This window comes from Neolamprologus brichardi, chromosome 7 (assembly GCF_056152115.1).
Source record: "Neolamprologus brichardi isolate AB-2024 chromosome 7, ASM5615211v1, whole genome shotgun sequence".
NCBI classification, from domain to species: domain Eukaryota; kingdom Metazoa; phylum Chordata; class Actinopteri; order Cichliformes; family Cichlidae; genus Neolamprologus; species Neolamprologus brichardi.
The window spans coordinates 2,853,482-2,869,830 of NC_142110.1; the positions used below are offsets into that span (position 1 = coordinate 2,853,482).

A 16,349-nucleotide genomic window follows, 5' to 3' on the forward strand; every position below is an offset into this window, starting at 1 on the left:
TGTTGCTTGCAGCCTTTTCCAGGACGGGATTCGACCGACACAAATCACTGGTGTTCGCTCCAGCCAACCCGGAGAACTCCATTGAGGACTGCCTGGCTGCAGTGGGAGACAGGGTGGCCCGAGAGCTCGACACACACCTGTCAGCAGCCGTACACACACTCCTCACAGGGTGAGTTTGTAGAGTTGTGGCTGCACGATAGTAACACTGGCGTTAATAAGTAACAGAGACCCTTTTGACAAAGTGAAGCTAAATCAGCAGCTTTTTTTTTTTTTTGCTTTAAAAAAAAAAAATTGGTGCTTCTCTGGACTGCATACAACTCCGACAGCTATGTTTATTGAAGTTATGCATAAAATAAAATGTACAGTATTTGATGGCTTCCTTTGTTCTAAGACTCATATGTACAGTAGTCTGGATGACTGCCGTCACTTTAAATACTTTTCCTTCACACAGGTATGAAAACAGAGAAAGAAAAGGAAAAAGCAAACAAAGAAAGAAACATGTACAGACAGATACAGTTTGTAACTTTATACATCCAGAGAGAGGGCAATTGAAAAGCCAACACACTCAGTAGCAGATGGTGACATAGCATTAGTACATGTTATTATAAAAAACAAACAAAATAAACAAACAAAATAAACAAACAAAAATTTAAACGACCATTCCTTCAGTGATGAATATCAGCGATATCTGGCCTTATAGAACTCACATAGCGGAGCCATTTTCCCCAGTGTTTTACAAATGTCTCATACTCTAAATTCACTAAAACAGTAATCTTTTCCATCTTATGAATCTCAAAAGTTACATCAATCCAGCTGTTTAATGTTGGTGGATCCTGTAGCTAGCAGCACACCAAGTAAGTATTTCTCTCTTCCCTTTATGTCTGAGGGTTTGTATCCTAAAAATCTGGATTTGAAATCAAAGGGTAAATATGTACTAAATATGTTTTGCATCACTTTATGGACTTCTCTCCAGTGGTTCTTAATATTCTTACAATCACAAAATATATGGTAGTGGTGTGCTGTTTCATTTCCTCCAACTTGCAAAGAAAAGCGTCTGGACTTCTTTAAGTTACTTGAAGACGTTTCACCTCTCATCCGAGAAGCTCAAGAAGGTCAAATGGTGGAGAGTCCCAGATATAAACCTAGTGGGAGTTTCCCCCCACAGAGGGACAAAAGGACCCCCTGATGATCCTCTAATCGCCTGAGCCAAGGTGTAAAACTGGGTGTGGGTCACAATAATCCCAAAACTCTGGCTGATTGGGACCCACGCCCAGTTTCACACCTGATAAAGAAGTCCAGACGCTTTTCTTTGCAAGCTCCTTTGACTACGATGACCTGGATGACTGAGAACCTTCACAGACACATTCCCTCCAACATTCACAACTTCCATCATCATAATGCGCCTTTAAAGCTGGGGTAATGAAAAAACGAGCAAAGCTTTTCCAGCAGAACTCCTTCCATATATGTGATGTTGTACTTGTCCAATGAAAAGAACAAATGTGTCGCCATTCCTCTTCTGTAATTGCCAGACCTCCCTCTTTCTCCCATCTTTCTTTTATATACTTTGTTGAATAATTGTTGAGATCATGAAGACTTTTCTATATTTGTGAGATTACACCTCTCTTCATTTCTGACTTATAAGCATTTACAAATAGTTGGGTAAATGGCCTCGCTGCAGTGGGTATTTGGTTTTTAATGTTTCGAGTATAAACGCTTCTTAACTGTACGTATCTATCGTGGTCTTGGTTTTCTAAATGAAACATTTGCTTTAAAGTTTGGAAACTCATCATTTCATCTTCCTTTACAATACCACATATCGATGTAATTCCTTTATCGCTCCAGTTTTTAAAACTAGGGTCTATTTGATTTGCTGTAAATTCCTATATCCACACCATTTTAATATCTTTATATCCTTCTCCAGCTTATTTTCTTTTACCACCATTTTCCAAAAGGATTTCTTAATTTGGAAATGTAGTCCTGTAGATTTTTATCTGCTAGAACTGCCTGTATATGCATATTGGTTATTGTTTTGCATTCAATTTCTTTCCATGCTGCTACATATGAGGGATCACACCAGTGCAACACTGCCCTGATCATTGCTGAAGTATAGTATTTTTTTTAAACATGGTAGTCCCCAGCCGCTGTTCTCTTCAGGCAGTTGTGATGTTTTGTATCGTATTCTGGGTCGTCTCCCTTGCCATATAAATCTAGAGATCGTCTTGACTCTTTCAATAAAATCCATTTGATTAATCTGGAGTGGGAGGGTCAGAAACAAATATAAAATGTCGGTAAAACATTAATTTTGATGGTTTGATGGTTAGAGCTTATGCTCAGACATGGGATATGATTCCATTTTGTAAGGTTCTCTTTGACTCTTTGATATAAATGGTTGTAATTTCTGTCAAATAGTCTTTTTGTATCTTTAGTAAGTGTTACACTCAGGTATTTAAATGAGTCTGTTCCATCTCAGTGGATGTGCTTGTCTGAGCTTTTCAGAAGGATTATAATTGTAGGGAAGGGCTTCAGTTTTATTTAAATTCAGTTTATATCCTGTCATTGGGCCAATGTTTTTAAGACAGTTCATTACCTCTGGCAGAGACTCCTCAGGTGTTTTTAGGAATAAGAGTACATCATCGGCATAGCATGCTATTTTATGTTCCAGATCATTCAGTGTAACACCTGCGATTTGTCTGTTTTGCCTTTTATGTTGGGCTAGTGGCTCCAGAAATATGGCAAAGACAAGAGGAGAGCAGGCACAGCCTTGTCTCACTCCCCTCTCCAATGTTAGAGGTTGACTTAGGAGACCATTAATCCTAAGCCTTGCAGTCGGGTTATCATATAATGCCTTTACATTATTTATTACCGGCTCATTAAAACCAAATTTATGCAAGACTCTATATAGGTATACATCGGCCAACAAGACTGAGGATCACAGCCTGCTCTGTAGGTTGTATCTAGTTCATTATGTGTAAAGTGCATCTTGTGTTATCCTGGGTTTGAGGTTTAAGTGTATAAAGCCAGCTTGATCATTATTATTCTTTCCATTCGTTTTGCCATTCTGGATGTATGGATACAGTAATCTACATTAAGTACGGCGGCCATGTTTCTACTGCAGTTGTTACTGTGTGAGAAAAGTGTTGTTATCTCGAAGGACCGACACAGTCACTGTTGATACACTGCAGGTATTTGCTCGCTATCAAGGTAATTAACTTTTGAACTTTAACAATCAGAGGAGGAATGACATTTATTGACAATACTTTTAATTCTGAATGTTTGGGTTTTTTTAGAGTAAAGGTGGTGTGAACTGAGTGGACACAGAACAGTGTCGTACGGACACAGTTTTCTTTTAGATCTTTTGGTTTTGACTTGCATTACATTGTTACTACCCGACAATATTTTCACGGACCGGCCTTTAAGGTGCCGCGGATAAATACAACAAAATAAAACTAGTACCGGTACCGAAAAAAAGAAAATTTATTCATAACACACGTGAAAAGACCCAGGAAAACCGAGTAAACGATAAAAACGATAACAAAATAACACTGAAAACCGATAAAAACCCTGAAAACTATACATTTCACACCTGAGCCTCAACTCTCGCGGCCCGGTACCAAACGACTCACGGACCGGTACCGGTCCGAGGCCCGGGGGTTGGGGACCACTGCACTAGAGCATGTACAGCGTTCAGTATCAACTCAGATATGCTGGAAATGTCTACGAGCTTTTATGTTCCCAGGGTTAGCCTGTATACTGATGATAAAAGTGAACCCAAAACACTGCACATCTGATGAATCCTACTGAAAGGATTCATGAGAGAACTTTGATCGAGGAAAATAAAAAAATTATGAGCTGCTCAGGTCGTACAGTTCAGTGGCTGACTGAAATAGACTGCTGATCCAAGTGCACATTCATTAAAACTGCCATCATCAACATACTTTTGACCTAATATTAGCTCATTGTTCTACTCTTGCTCCAGGGTAGAGCTAGTTTAGTTTTGTGCAGTGTTGTAATTTAGTTTTTAATCTGAGATGGTAATGCTTCATGTTTTAAATAACAGCTTAAACTCTATCGTGTTAGGTTTGTGTGGTCTTCGCCATAGTTTGTCTTGTTGTTCCCCCTGTGAGGTTGCCTGTAGTAGAGAACGGAAATAAAAACTCTTCTGCTATTTTAATGATGAATCAGTGTAGCCCCTCCCCACACAGACAGCAGAGGCATTAGCGCCTTGTTTTTACAGGAGCTGGTTATAAGTAAAGATAATAACATGAAACTGTAGCAAAGAAGATTAAATATCATATTAATCTATAAGATAATAAAAGTTATTTGATGCTAAAATGTGATCTAGGTTGATAACTGGTGTTGCTGCTACTTCTATTTACCTAAGGTAAAAGTAGTCCTGGTAAACAGTTACATTTAACCTTTAACCTCCTCAACATGAAGGTCACGTGTTTAATACTAATGGTAATGTCTGTGTTTTCAGACCTCTGGACTATCAGAGATTCAGACGCACAACACTGGAGCTCTCAACACACACACCGGGAGGCTGGAGCAAGGTGAGCCGTGAGTTCTGCTTCGCTGATTAGAAGTGAGACATAATTTGCAAAAGGTGCAATGTTTCCAGTTTGATTTTCTCCTGGTAACGAGAGAGGAGTCAGATTTATGTCTCTTATCCTTGTGAATGAACTGCTTTCTGTCTCTCCACTGCCACCAGGTGCTTGTTCCGTTAGTGCTGCTTCAGGCTCTACAAAGTGAAGGCCAGTCTGTGATGACTCTGTTGGACCTGGGGCTTCACTTCCTGGAGGAGAACGAGGCGGACTACATCACTCAGCTTGGGGGATGGGTGAGTTTTTAAACAAAGAGGAAAAATACATTATAAATAAGTCTAATTACCTGAAAGTCCAATCTAACAATCGAATACAATTTTAAGATGGCCTGCATTTGTATAGCGCTTTACTTGGTCCCTAAGGACCCCAAAGCGCTTTACACTACATTCAGTCATCCACACACTGGTGATGGCAGCTACATTGTAGCCACAGCTGCCCTGGGGCGCACTGACAGAGGCGAAGCTGCCGGACACTGGCGCCACCGGGCCCTCTGACCTCCACCAGTAGGCAAACATGGGGTTAGTATCTTGCCCAAGGATATTTGGGATCAAACCACCGACCTTCTGGTTAGTGGCTGACCTGCTCTGCCACCTGAGCTACCCCAGTAAAAACTAAGAAAACTATATTCCCAGTTTAGAAATACTTAAAAACTATGTTAGATTGCAGGTGTGATGACTAATTTTAGAATAATCAATGACAGAGACTACTGAGACTTTTAAGTTTTATTAAGGACTAAATATTATTAGGACTGTGCAGAGCATGCGTACAGAAAACAGGAAGAAAAGATGCTGCGTAGCGGAAAACTTTATTGCACCAGCCTAAAAAGATGTGCACACCTCTTGATAGCCAGACGAGGGCATCAGTGAGCTACAAGAAATGCATCGGTTTGCTAGATTAAAATGAGCATCAGAATACCCATGGCTATAAATTCTCTACTTCTATATAAATAACCAGACTGTTATGTATACAGTGTATTTACTGCTACGTTTCTTTGGGCCAATAACCATAAACTCTGAAAATTGTCAGGCATAAATAGGACAGCACTTCTGTTCTGTGGAGTTTTCATGTTAAATATAAACCCTGTTCATGTAAACTGTAGCTGTTGATGAATGAAAGTCTAGCAAATACACAAGTTGTCCTTCCACGTCTAAGCCCTGATGCTTGGCTGCAGGCTCACTCTTTCCACGGCTTCTTATTATCATAGATAAGCAACTTGTGCAACTTTGTTTCTAGGTTTACATTTTTGCAGACATAGTATTTGCCAGAACGCAGCGCTTCGCCGTCGTACTTAGGGAGTCTGTGCGGTGCTCTGCTATTAACGAGGCCACGTTGACGAACGTTCACGTGACTTGACATGTTAACTGCTGCTCTGGTCGCCATTACATCATTGTCATGCTCACACAGCGTTATGTGAACACAGTACGCTGGCTTCAAACAAAGCTACATTCTTGCTCCGTGTTATGTCATAGTTGATGAACGGATGATAGGCTCGGGCACGATCGGGAACGGAGTGATGAACTGAAAAGAGAGAGGGAGTGCACGAAGAGGCCGTGGAAAGGAGAGGGCACGAAGGAGGGAGGGATGAGCGCAGTCTGGGCAAAGTGAAATCTCCATTAGTTTGACAGCTGTCTGCGTGCACAGCTCCAGCTGGCTTTCTACCTGCGCTCCATCGCAAACCGTCTTTTTTGACTCTCTGGGGCTTTGTGCGTTCACACTTACATTTCACAACTTTCACGCTCAGGTAAGATAGTTTACTTGTGATGCGTGCTTGTCTGCATGCGTGCATGCGTGGCTGTGTGCAGCAGTGACCGATTTTAAGAAGCTAAAAAGGTCTTTACTTCCTACCAGTGCTCTGCTTACTGTTGTTAACATTTGACATATGAGGCCGTGAGATGGAAATTTCCACAACAAGGAGGAGAGGAAATGAAGGTTTTCTTTATTGTTTTATCTATCAAAGTTATATATTAATCAACAAAAAGGGTCTTTTTGTAATTTACAGGATATTGGAAAAGTTTCTGTTGTGTCTGCCGAGTTCTCTTCAGGACACTGAAATGCAAGTTAGGTCTGGGCGGCTCGATTAATGGCTTTGTTAGTTACATCAGAATACACAAAGGATTTGTATGACCCTAATGTGGTGTCCACTTCATTTGGCGAGGACAAAAGCAGTAGCTGTGAGAGAATAGACAGTCAGGGGTGGGTCGGAGGAGCACACGGGGGGGATGATGGGTGAGGTGATAAAAACAAAAAACCTCGAGGAGATGTCGAAGCTTGTCGTCGTCGTGCTTGCGTGATGTTGGTGTCCTGCTGTCCATCTGAAAGTAAAACTGCTGCATAAGAACCGAGCGTGCGCATCAGCCGCTTCATATTGCCGTCCTTGAGAGTAGAACGGAACATGAAGCCCAAAACTCGAAGGTACCGTACAGATAATTGCACCTCTACACTCGGAGAAAAGATATTAAAGACATACATTACTTTATTGCTGCATATTTGATATTCAAAACACCATATCTTTAAAGGCAGTAAGGAAATATATAGTCCTCAGTTTTGTATACTGGAACAAGCTGCTTAGAAACTATGATGATATTTTAAGGCGCTTTAAAGGCCCGAGTCTTTGTCCTGTCAGCCCACATCACGCTACACCCTGTGCAGTGTAACTGTGCTTCCCCTTGTTATGTAAGCATCCTCTGGCCTGCTCTGGGCTTTAATATGTGCATCACTGTGACCCTGCATCAGCATGAATGTGGATCAACAAAGAGTGTCTGCGCAGGCTGAGGAAGCCCCCGAAATAACTCTAATAATCCCCTAAAAACATCATCACCAGGGGCTCGACTGACCCGCTGTAAAAAGTTGCTAAAGCAGCAGGACACTGGCTGATTCCCAGTGATGAAGCAGGACAGACATTCATTGTTTTTCTGCCTCTATGTCAATCCAGCTCCCCACAACACTAACACTGTCAGTGATGTTTGGCTAAAACCCAATATTTACTGATCGCAGATTGTGTAGCTGCACACAACAAGACACTCTGTTGCAATAAGATTTGTATTTATTTTTAAAAAGATGCTTCCCCAGAAGTGCTGTGGAGACGTGTGATTCCCGACAGTCGAGCATGTCACACCCTGCTCGTGGTGGTCAGTTTCACAATGCTCTCGATCGCATCTGCAGGGATTATTCATGGGGGTGGGGATGAAGTGTGCTAATAAAAGCCAGGGTAATGTGAAATGGTAAAACTGGATTACACAATGTAAAATAATAGGAATGTGTCTGTTTTTCTGTCAGTAATAAAGATGTTGCAGAAGAGAAGCTGATAAATAGTGTGTTGTTGGCCAAAAGCGAGGATGCGTTCATGGGGACGAACGTTCCTCCTCTGAAAAGGGAAACGTCGCCTGAAACGATGCGAAAGAAGCCTCCACAGCAGTTCTGAGGGATGAGTTAGTTTAAAAATAGGGATGTGACCTGTTGTGAAATTTGTCTGTTTGCTTATTTTGTTGCTGTTAATTATTTCCCATTTGTGAAAACAAAGAAGTCTTTAATGTAAAACAGTAAGTAAATGAATACCCGTGCTGTTTTAAAGAACTCGTGTTACGTAGCAGATGAACGATGGCCCCTGACGTTGGTAAATGTTGTCACACGTTTCCTTTTTAAAGCTGGCTCCTGGTTTTTCTCGTCTTTCTCAGCACTTTGTTTCATTCAGCTCGGTCAGCTGTATGACCCCTTGCAGGACCAGTGATTATATAATGCTCATGTAAATGCCAAGGGTGCATACTAACCAGTGACCGTTACACTGACTAATCCCCAAACTGAATATCAGTAATTGACTTGTTGATGTGAAGAGTTTGCTTTTTGTGACAACTCTGTCAGATTTGCAGCATTTGTAGGATTTTGACTGTATGTGACGACCATGCCAGTGTAACTAATGTTGATTTATCAGCAGAAATGAGTCAGCAGGGCAGTGGCTATGTTACTCTTACCCTCAGCAATAGCTTTCTGCTTCGGTGTTTAATTACAATGTTATTTAACCTTGGGTTGCAGAGAGCCAGTTAAAAGGCAGAGTAGTAACAGGTAGGCTGCACACCTTTGGCTCTGCAACAAGAATGTGCTTTTATATAGTTTGTCTTAGGGCAAGGGTGGAGAACTGAGCCTGAGAACAGAGCAACAAAACCCACTCTCTGTGTTTCTGAGGGACAACCTGAAGCATTGGAGAAAGTTTAGTTTGCAGGTCTTCTCAGGTATGTTTTTGCTTATTCTTTATAAAGTGTTTCATCATGTTTCTTAGTTTAATCCTAAACTTTATAAGCTTTATATTCAAGCGTCATTACTGGTGCTCTAACTTTAAAATATGTGGTCATATAGTTAGTCAGTAATAGTCTTTGTATTACTATAGTTCATAGGTGTGAACCTTGTGAAAACACAAACCATAAACTAAATAGAATTTTAAACCAGGATCTCTTTGGCTGTGGACGTTTTTCACCACACGGCAACATTAACCTGGTGCGTCGAGCTGATGTGCAGGCTGTGTCCTGAGAGGGAGGATTTTGTGATACACTCCTGCTCTTCTACATTCAAATCAGCTTATGCAGAAAGCAAATGTTGGATAACGATGAAACGCTGTTGGATTTAATCTCCGTCCTGCTTCCCAGGATGCAGCTGCCACGCACAGCACTGAGTCTCTTTGTGAGGAGAATGACCTTCAAAAAAACAAAACATGTTTAAATACATGTTCAGACGTCGACGTGCGAGTCGATCAGATCCAAACGTGTGGTCAGGGGCACCGTGAAGAACATGCTGACATATTCTGCTTATTTCAGACGAAGCTGCTGGCGGATGTCTGAACCCCTCTATCTGATGCTCACGCGAACACTCACCCTCCCTGTTTGACTAACACTGCGTGCCTGAACTGTCTGCTTGAATCTCATCAGCTCAGGTCACACCTATGTGACATGCAACACAGCAGAAAAGCCTGGCCATGTCAGATACAAGCTGAACTTCCTCAGTCAAGCACAGTTTAATATCTCTGATTGTTTTAGCCAACATCCAGACTTTTCGTTTCACATTATGCGTTTATTTTTTTTTGCATGCATCATTTGCAAGATCTACCTGCTCGTAGAGGTGGGAATCACCATACATCCCACGATACGATATTATCACAATACTTAAAGCACGATACGATATTATTGCAATTTTTAAAAATATTTTGCGATATTCAGATTCTGTACATAAAGGTAAACTTTATCAATATTCATTTTCTCTAATATCAAAGTCTCACACTCAGTCTTTCTCTCATTTCAGTTTTATTGTTGACAAACTGAACGGTTTGTATTACAGTCTAGTCCAACTTAACTGAATCAACCATCTGGTACAATTATAGCTATTCTGAACTATGCAGTTTATGAAAACTATGCAGCCCCTTCAGCAACTGAAGAATTTGAAAGTAAATTAAAACAAAATATAATTTTACATTAAATAAAAAAGTTTTAAACTTAATTAAAATAAAACATGTCTTAAATTAAAATAAGTAAACTGTCATGTTTATTGCTGCCATAAAACAAGTTAAACACATTTGGACAGTGAAGGAATGTCAGGATTCTTGCTCAGAAAAAGGATCAACATGCTCTGAAGTCAGAGCACAAAAACCTTTTTGTAACAAAATATCGATTTCTGCTGTCCCTGTATCCATACATTATTAGCAAACAAAATATCACCATGCTACACAGTATCGATTTTTTCCCCACCCCTACTGCTCGGCATGCTGTGCAACCAGGTGGTTTGTATGTTGCTCTTTTGGTTAGTCAGCCTATTACTTTCTAAGCGAAATCTTTTCATCTTGTGTTGGTTGGATTGCCAAAAGCTTTAGAAATAAATGACTCCCAGAGGATCGGTCCTACTGACTCGAGTTGCCTTGAGTCGCCTTGAGGCGACATTTGTTGTGATTTGGCGCTATATAAATAAAATTGAATTGAATTGAATTGAATTTCCTTAGATTTCCCTCTTGTGTTGCCATGAGGTTGGATTTCATTTGTGAATACTAACAAAGTATAGTATTGGCATATATGTTCCTCTTGCATAAACTGGAGTTGGAGCCGTAGCAATCACGATTTTCTGTAGCAAGTTCTGTTTTATATTATTGCAACAGATCCAATGGGGAGTGATTTTTGTTGTGATATGATAGAGAAATGTTAATGTGCAAAGTCTTGGAGCTACAGGATGTTGTTATGTTTGATTTCACTGCTTGTCTTGGTCAGTTGCCTATTTTGAACCACAAATTGGTCAGTGGTCAGTGCAGTGATGTGCATTCATATTAAGAAAATTTATTGTTTTTTCTTTGCTAAATGTTTGCATGATAAAACGAGGCTTACTTTAATATATTAAGCTTCGATATATTGATTTATGAAACTTATTTAAATGGTTTTTCTTCCAGCAAACTCAGCCCTGTGTTATTCTTACTCACATGGTTATATTTGCATGTTACATAACAAGACCTCAGCTTACAGATGCTTCCTTCCTCTGTTGTTTACCACTAGGTGGCGTAGAAGATAAAACAAGTGTGGATTTAGTCTGCAAAAGCCCCCCCCCATATGTCCTATTATATAGCCTTATAACTTATTCTTGGTTATAATTTTATGACTCTGAGAAACTTTTACATGTTGCTAAAATTGTAGTTTTATTTCTTTTATTTCATATTTCTTAAGATGGTTTTCTTGGGAGAAGGTGCCCTCTGATGTTGCAACCAGAGACTAAACTTTAACAAAACACAAAGATTGTAACAAATTCAACTAATGACTTGAATGTAAATGTCATGTTTGTTTCTGTGTATCACAGGGTGAAGTATTCAGCCTGGTGTCGGATGAAGAGCGAGGTGTGACTATTGCCGAAGACAGCAACGACATTTACATCCTCTCAGGAGACCAGGATCACGACCAGATCAGCCCTCCCTCGTCACTGCTGTGCACCGGAGACAACAGCAGCGAGCAGAGCTCCTGGCAGACAGAAAGCTTACCTGTGTCTCTGGCTGGCCACGAGTCGTGGGCACAGGTTGGTGCAATGGACCCTGAAGACATCAAGAGCCTGGACAGCAACGAGGGCGTTGCTCTGGTCGAGGAGCGTAGTGAAAACAACTCCTCAAACTCGGACATCGTCCATGTGGAGCGCGAGGAAGCCGAGCTGTTGGAGGAAGGCAGCGAAGGCGGAGTGATAGAAGAAAGCATGATGAGTGTTTTAGGCACTGACAGTGAGCTAGCTGAGCTCAGGGAGGAGTTAAGAGTCCAGACCCCACCAGTGACAGCTGAGGCAGACCCCACACCTCCAGCATCCCTGATTTCATTAGAAGAGCCAGTTGTGATAGAAACACCTGCAAGCTTGTCTGCAGAACCTTCATTCATTTCCTCAGAACCAGAGCTGCTCCCCTCTGCCTCTGAACCTGCTGAAGCTGAACCTGCAGTACCTTTGTCTGTTCCTGCAGTGGAACCTGAGCCAGAACCAGCTGCTGTCACTGCCCCAGCGACTGATCCAGTGCCTGCTGAAACGGCAGTCCCATCTCCAGCCAAGGAAATCCCGACAACACCAGCAGAGCCTGATTACACATTAGAACTAGCGTCCGAACCAGAGCTGAACCCAGAGTCCACCACTGTGTTTCACCAGCCAAAGGAATCGCAGCCAGAACCAGAGACTGTGGCAGAGCTAGACGATACGGTCGCTGCACCTCCAGTCGCAGAGGCTGCGGAGGCCCCTGTCAAAGCACCAGCTGAGGAGGCCCCAGTGCAGCCGGAGCCAGAATCAGAGCTCCCAGTGCTGCTTTATGGAGGGGCTGCTCTGGCAGTCCTTGCAGCTGTTATAGCCTTCGTTCTCATACGCTTTCAGAGGAAATAGCGTGAGAAAGTGTTATCCTCAGCAGCGAGAGTATAGAATGCTAAGGTAGAATAAATGTATTTACACGGTGAGAATCTCCTTAAAGTAGTTTTTAAAAATCTTCCGGGTATAAAATGTGTGAAAGTGTCCCCCAGCAAACCAGAATGTCTTGTCATCCACAACCTTAGTGCTGGGAGTCCCTCGCTGCTTCTTTCAACCAGCTGCAAACACACCAATGTGAAAACGGTGCACTCCACTCTACTTCTTATTTTCTCTGTTTTTCTTTTGGGGGTCAGTTGCAATTTTTTTCCAATTTCTTTTTGCCTCCAATCTTTTGTACGTATTACTGAGTACAAGAGCGTGTGTGAACTTTTATCCCTCTTCTCTTAGATTCAGCGTCTGTTGTGTCTCTTGGTTTGCTGTTTGCGTTGTTTCTTTCATTGGAGCCAGTGAGGCTGGATTGAAAATTGACAGTGCTCACACAGGAAACATAAACCTCAAGTATAAGTTGTGATGTTGTGCGACATATGGTTTTCTTGCTCTTCCGCCTCCTACGCAACAAAGGGTTATTTATATTTTTCTCCCTGTGAGTAAATCTGATACTTTCATAAACAGACCAAATGGCTTCTATGGAAGTGAATGGTATTTTTGATATTTTCGACTGAAACCAAAAATGAATCTAACGTGTCCATGTTGCACAATAAATTTGTGATATCAGTGCATAAATTTGAATATATTGTGGTTTTAAAACATTTAAAAAAATCTTGATGCATTGTTTCAGAAACCAGATGTTCTGATTTTTTTTTTTAATCTACTATATTTGGTTGTATTAACCAAACAAGAACCACCGATTACTTTCAGTGTAAATGAGCTATAATTACTCCAGAAAAGTAGGGCATGAATGCAGCACATTGATTCAATCTAGTTTATTTATTTGACATTTTTTAGGGTTGAATTTGACTGGATCTCTATTCCCACCTATCCCAGTTACATCTCACCCTCATTTCAGTTACTTTGCTGTCGTGCTTTTGCGCCGCAGCATCTTTATTTGGTCCTCTGTACTTTGCCTTGTCCCCTTTTCCCTCATTGCGGCACTGCTCATAATACCCGACTAGTTCCACAAAGGTTCATTTGTGTCTGCCCCAGTGACAAGATATTACTTCCCTCCCCAAGTAGAAAGAAAAGCAGTAGCATGCTGAGAGTTATTGAAAGCAAAATCAGGTTGCCAAAAGACAATCAAAACCACTTCAGTCTTCAGAACAGGAAACTCAACCTCTTATGTAGCTGTAATTTTGGATTTTGCGTTCACACTACATTAAAGAAATCACTGAACATTCTAGTAAACAAGCAGAGCACAAGAAACCAAAATAATATACTGAACAGGAAGTGGAAACAAATAGCGTGGAATCTCCCTTTGATTCCCTCAGAGGAAAAACAGCTGGGAAATTTATGAGGAACTCATGTAATCTGTTAGCCTGGTCCTTAACACACTCTCACTGCTGCTATCACGCAAAATCATTGGAGTTTAAAGATATTATAGGAATTTGTATGAATGTTCATGTCACCTTCAGTACTGCAAATGTTACACTCACCAACTTAAACTACATCTACTTTCAAAGGGAAACTTTACAAGTCCAGAGCAGGATGGATGTCAAAAACAATACCCAACATGGCATTTTGTACCTTGAGTTTCCTACAGAACATTGTTTGAAGCAAAAAACAATAAAGAGATTAAACTACTTCAGCTGTGATTTATTGTTTTTGTGTATATACAATGAAATTATACTCTGAAGGGAAAAGCTTTAATCATGCTACTTATATAAGCAACATAAAGTAAACATTTTTTAAGTAATAAAGAAAAATAACACTTAAGCAATAGTACCAAAAGGAATAATGAAATTCAAGTGTTATGTTTAACGCTTTCATGTTGTTCTTAAGAAGTGTTTGGCACTGGCACATCAACAAACTCCTTTCACAGTTGGCTAATCATGAGACGCAAACTGCAGTTTCAGATGTAACTGTCATTTCCTTAGAGACAGCTTTTCTTTGGTCACCAAGCCCATGCAGTGTCGATGTACTGCAAGGCAGTGTGGAAAAGGTTTCTCAACCTCTGTGGGGTCTGCACGCACACCCTCTTCACCAGCGTGAGTGCAAGGGCTATGATGACTCTCTCCCGGGGTAGGTCAGGACCTACCCAACGCATCATCACCCTCTCTACCTCAAAGGCAAGGTAATCCTTCCATTTCTGGAAAGCAGAAACAAATAGATCAGTCCATACACTTAGGCTCAAAATAAAAACAACCTGATGTGGCATCACTAGGGTAATCTCAATATATCCACATATTAGTTTTTCACTGGCATATTTAAAACTAGCCCTTGTTTACACATAGAGCACTGAGTAGTCCTCTAGCTGAACCCATACTCACTTGAAGAGGGGAAGTTGATATGTTGTTGCTCAGGTTCCTGGTAGCTTCAGTCACAATTCTGTCTTCAAACTGGGCAGCAATTTCTCCCAATGCTCGTGCAACCTCAAGAACAGCTGCAGCCTGTTCATGATTTCCTGCAGCAAAAAAAAAAAAAGTTAATACAATTGTATTAGAGTAAAGTTTAACATTTATGGCTGAAGTCATGTTTCTATAGTTTCCATTAAGACTATTTTAACATTCTGGACTACTGCTAATTAACTTCAGCTCTGTAGCATAAACAACAGAGTCAAGGTCATTTCCTGGTTTCACTTTGTTGTTTTGTTATTAACTGGAAACAACTCAGTCAATTGTGATTTAGTGGGATAACTTTTAGAAAATGTGGCACTATTTACAAACATCTGGGTCAAACTATATATTTGATCAGGTCTCTTAACTCAAGACATGTTTATAAAACATTTATTTTATTACACTGTCTCAAAAACTGCCACAAACAGCTCATTGTTGATTAAAAATAAATAAATAAATAAACAGCTGATGACTGTGGCACGTATACCAAAGTTGACTGTAGACAGTTTACATAGTTTTATTTTACTTACCCCGGATCTGTAGATCCACTATGGGGTGAAGATCCTGCATAGAGACTCCGATGTTGCTTGGATGATAACCATCAGTTTCAAGCTCTCCATTATCCAGGTTACGCGCGTCGTGCCCGTTGCTGTTGATGTCCCAAGAAAACTTGAACTGTTCGCCTAGCGAGTGAAGCTCCTTCATGTAGCTTGCGCTTTCATGGCCCTCTTGAAGGAAGGCGAAAATGAGCTCACTCGCCGAAACCCGAGTAGTCGAGAGGTCCATCTACAACCAGCCTGAGCCCTTAGACAAAAATAACAATATTAAATACTATAGTAGCAGCGAAGATGCCACAACCGGACACTTTAACATTACATCGAAATTTGTTTCTGACAGTCGCTGAGAGGAAAAAGTCAGTTCCCAACCGATATTTAAGCGATGTCAGTCAAAACAGAGGAAATTTAGGAATTTTGTATTTTAATAACTGGCTTTCAAGTGGTTAAAGAAAAAAATAGTTTAAGCTAATGCTAACGTTAGCTTACCTTGGGCTCGGCTTGTCAAAGTTGTTTAACGTCGAACAAACTAAAAGTATAACAGGCAGCTAAAGTATACCTAACACCAAAATGACATCAAATACCGATTCGTTTCGCTTACACTCTTTTACGTCACCTACGTTAACTTATTTGCGTGAAGTGAAAACTTATGTATGCGGCAGACTGCCGACTAGCTTCAGTCTTTAAAACAGTTTCCGCTACTGCGTCATGACGCCTTTAAATACCGTCGGAATTTTGCCTGCATATGTATCTTTTGACTGGCATACACGGTGTTGACTCCAAACTACCCGGAAGGCGTCAAAAACGCATATACGTTTAATCATGGTCATTTTTGACTGAATATGTTACATTAAAATAGT

At 40.8% G+C, this 16,349-nt stretch overlaps 2 protein-coding genes across 2 annotated transcripts in view; one reads left to right on the top strand and one right to left on the bottom strand.

Moving 5' to 3' along the window:
- bcl2l13 (BCL2 like 13) overlaps positions 1 to 14,183 on the top strand; it is a 21,426-nt gene extending 7,243 nt beyond the window's left edge. Inside the window, exons 4-7 of the mRNA XM_087842819.1 lie at positions 13 to 169; positions 4,478 to 4,550; positions 4,709 to 4,837; positions 11,418 to 14,183. Coding sequence (XP_087698945.1) covers positions 13 to 169; positions 4,478 to 4,550; positions 4,709 to 4,837; positions 11,418 to 12,464 — 1,406 coding nt within the window. The 3' untranslated portion in view covers positions 12,465 to 14,183. The remainder of the gene's footprint in view (positions 1 to 12; positions 170 to 4,477; positions 4,551 to 4,708; positions 4,838 to 11,417) is intronic.
- On the bottom strand, positions 14,175 to 16,192 carry bida (BH3 interacting domain death agonist). The gene is made up of 4 exons (XM_006795772.3): positions 15,979 to 16,192; positions 15,466 to 15,739; positions 14,870 to 15,003; positions 14,175 to 14,688 (listed from the first exon to the last, which is right to left on the bottom strand). Exons 2-4 carry the CDS (start codon positions 15,719 to 15,721, stop codon positions 14,494 to 14,496), a joined length of 585 nt encoding a protein of 194 aa, XP_006795835.2. The 5' UTR covers positions 15,722 to 15,739; positions 15,979 to 16,192; the 3' UTR covers positions 14,175 to 14,493.
- Positions 16,193 to 16,349: the final 157 nt, after the last annotated feature.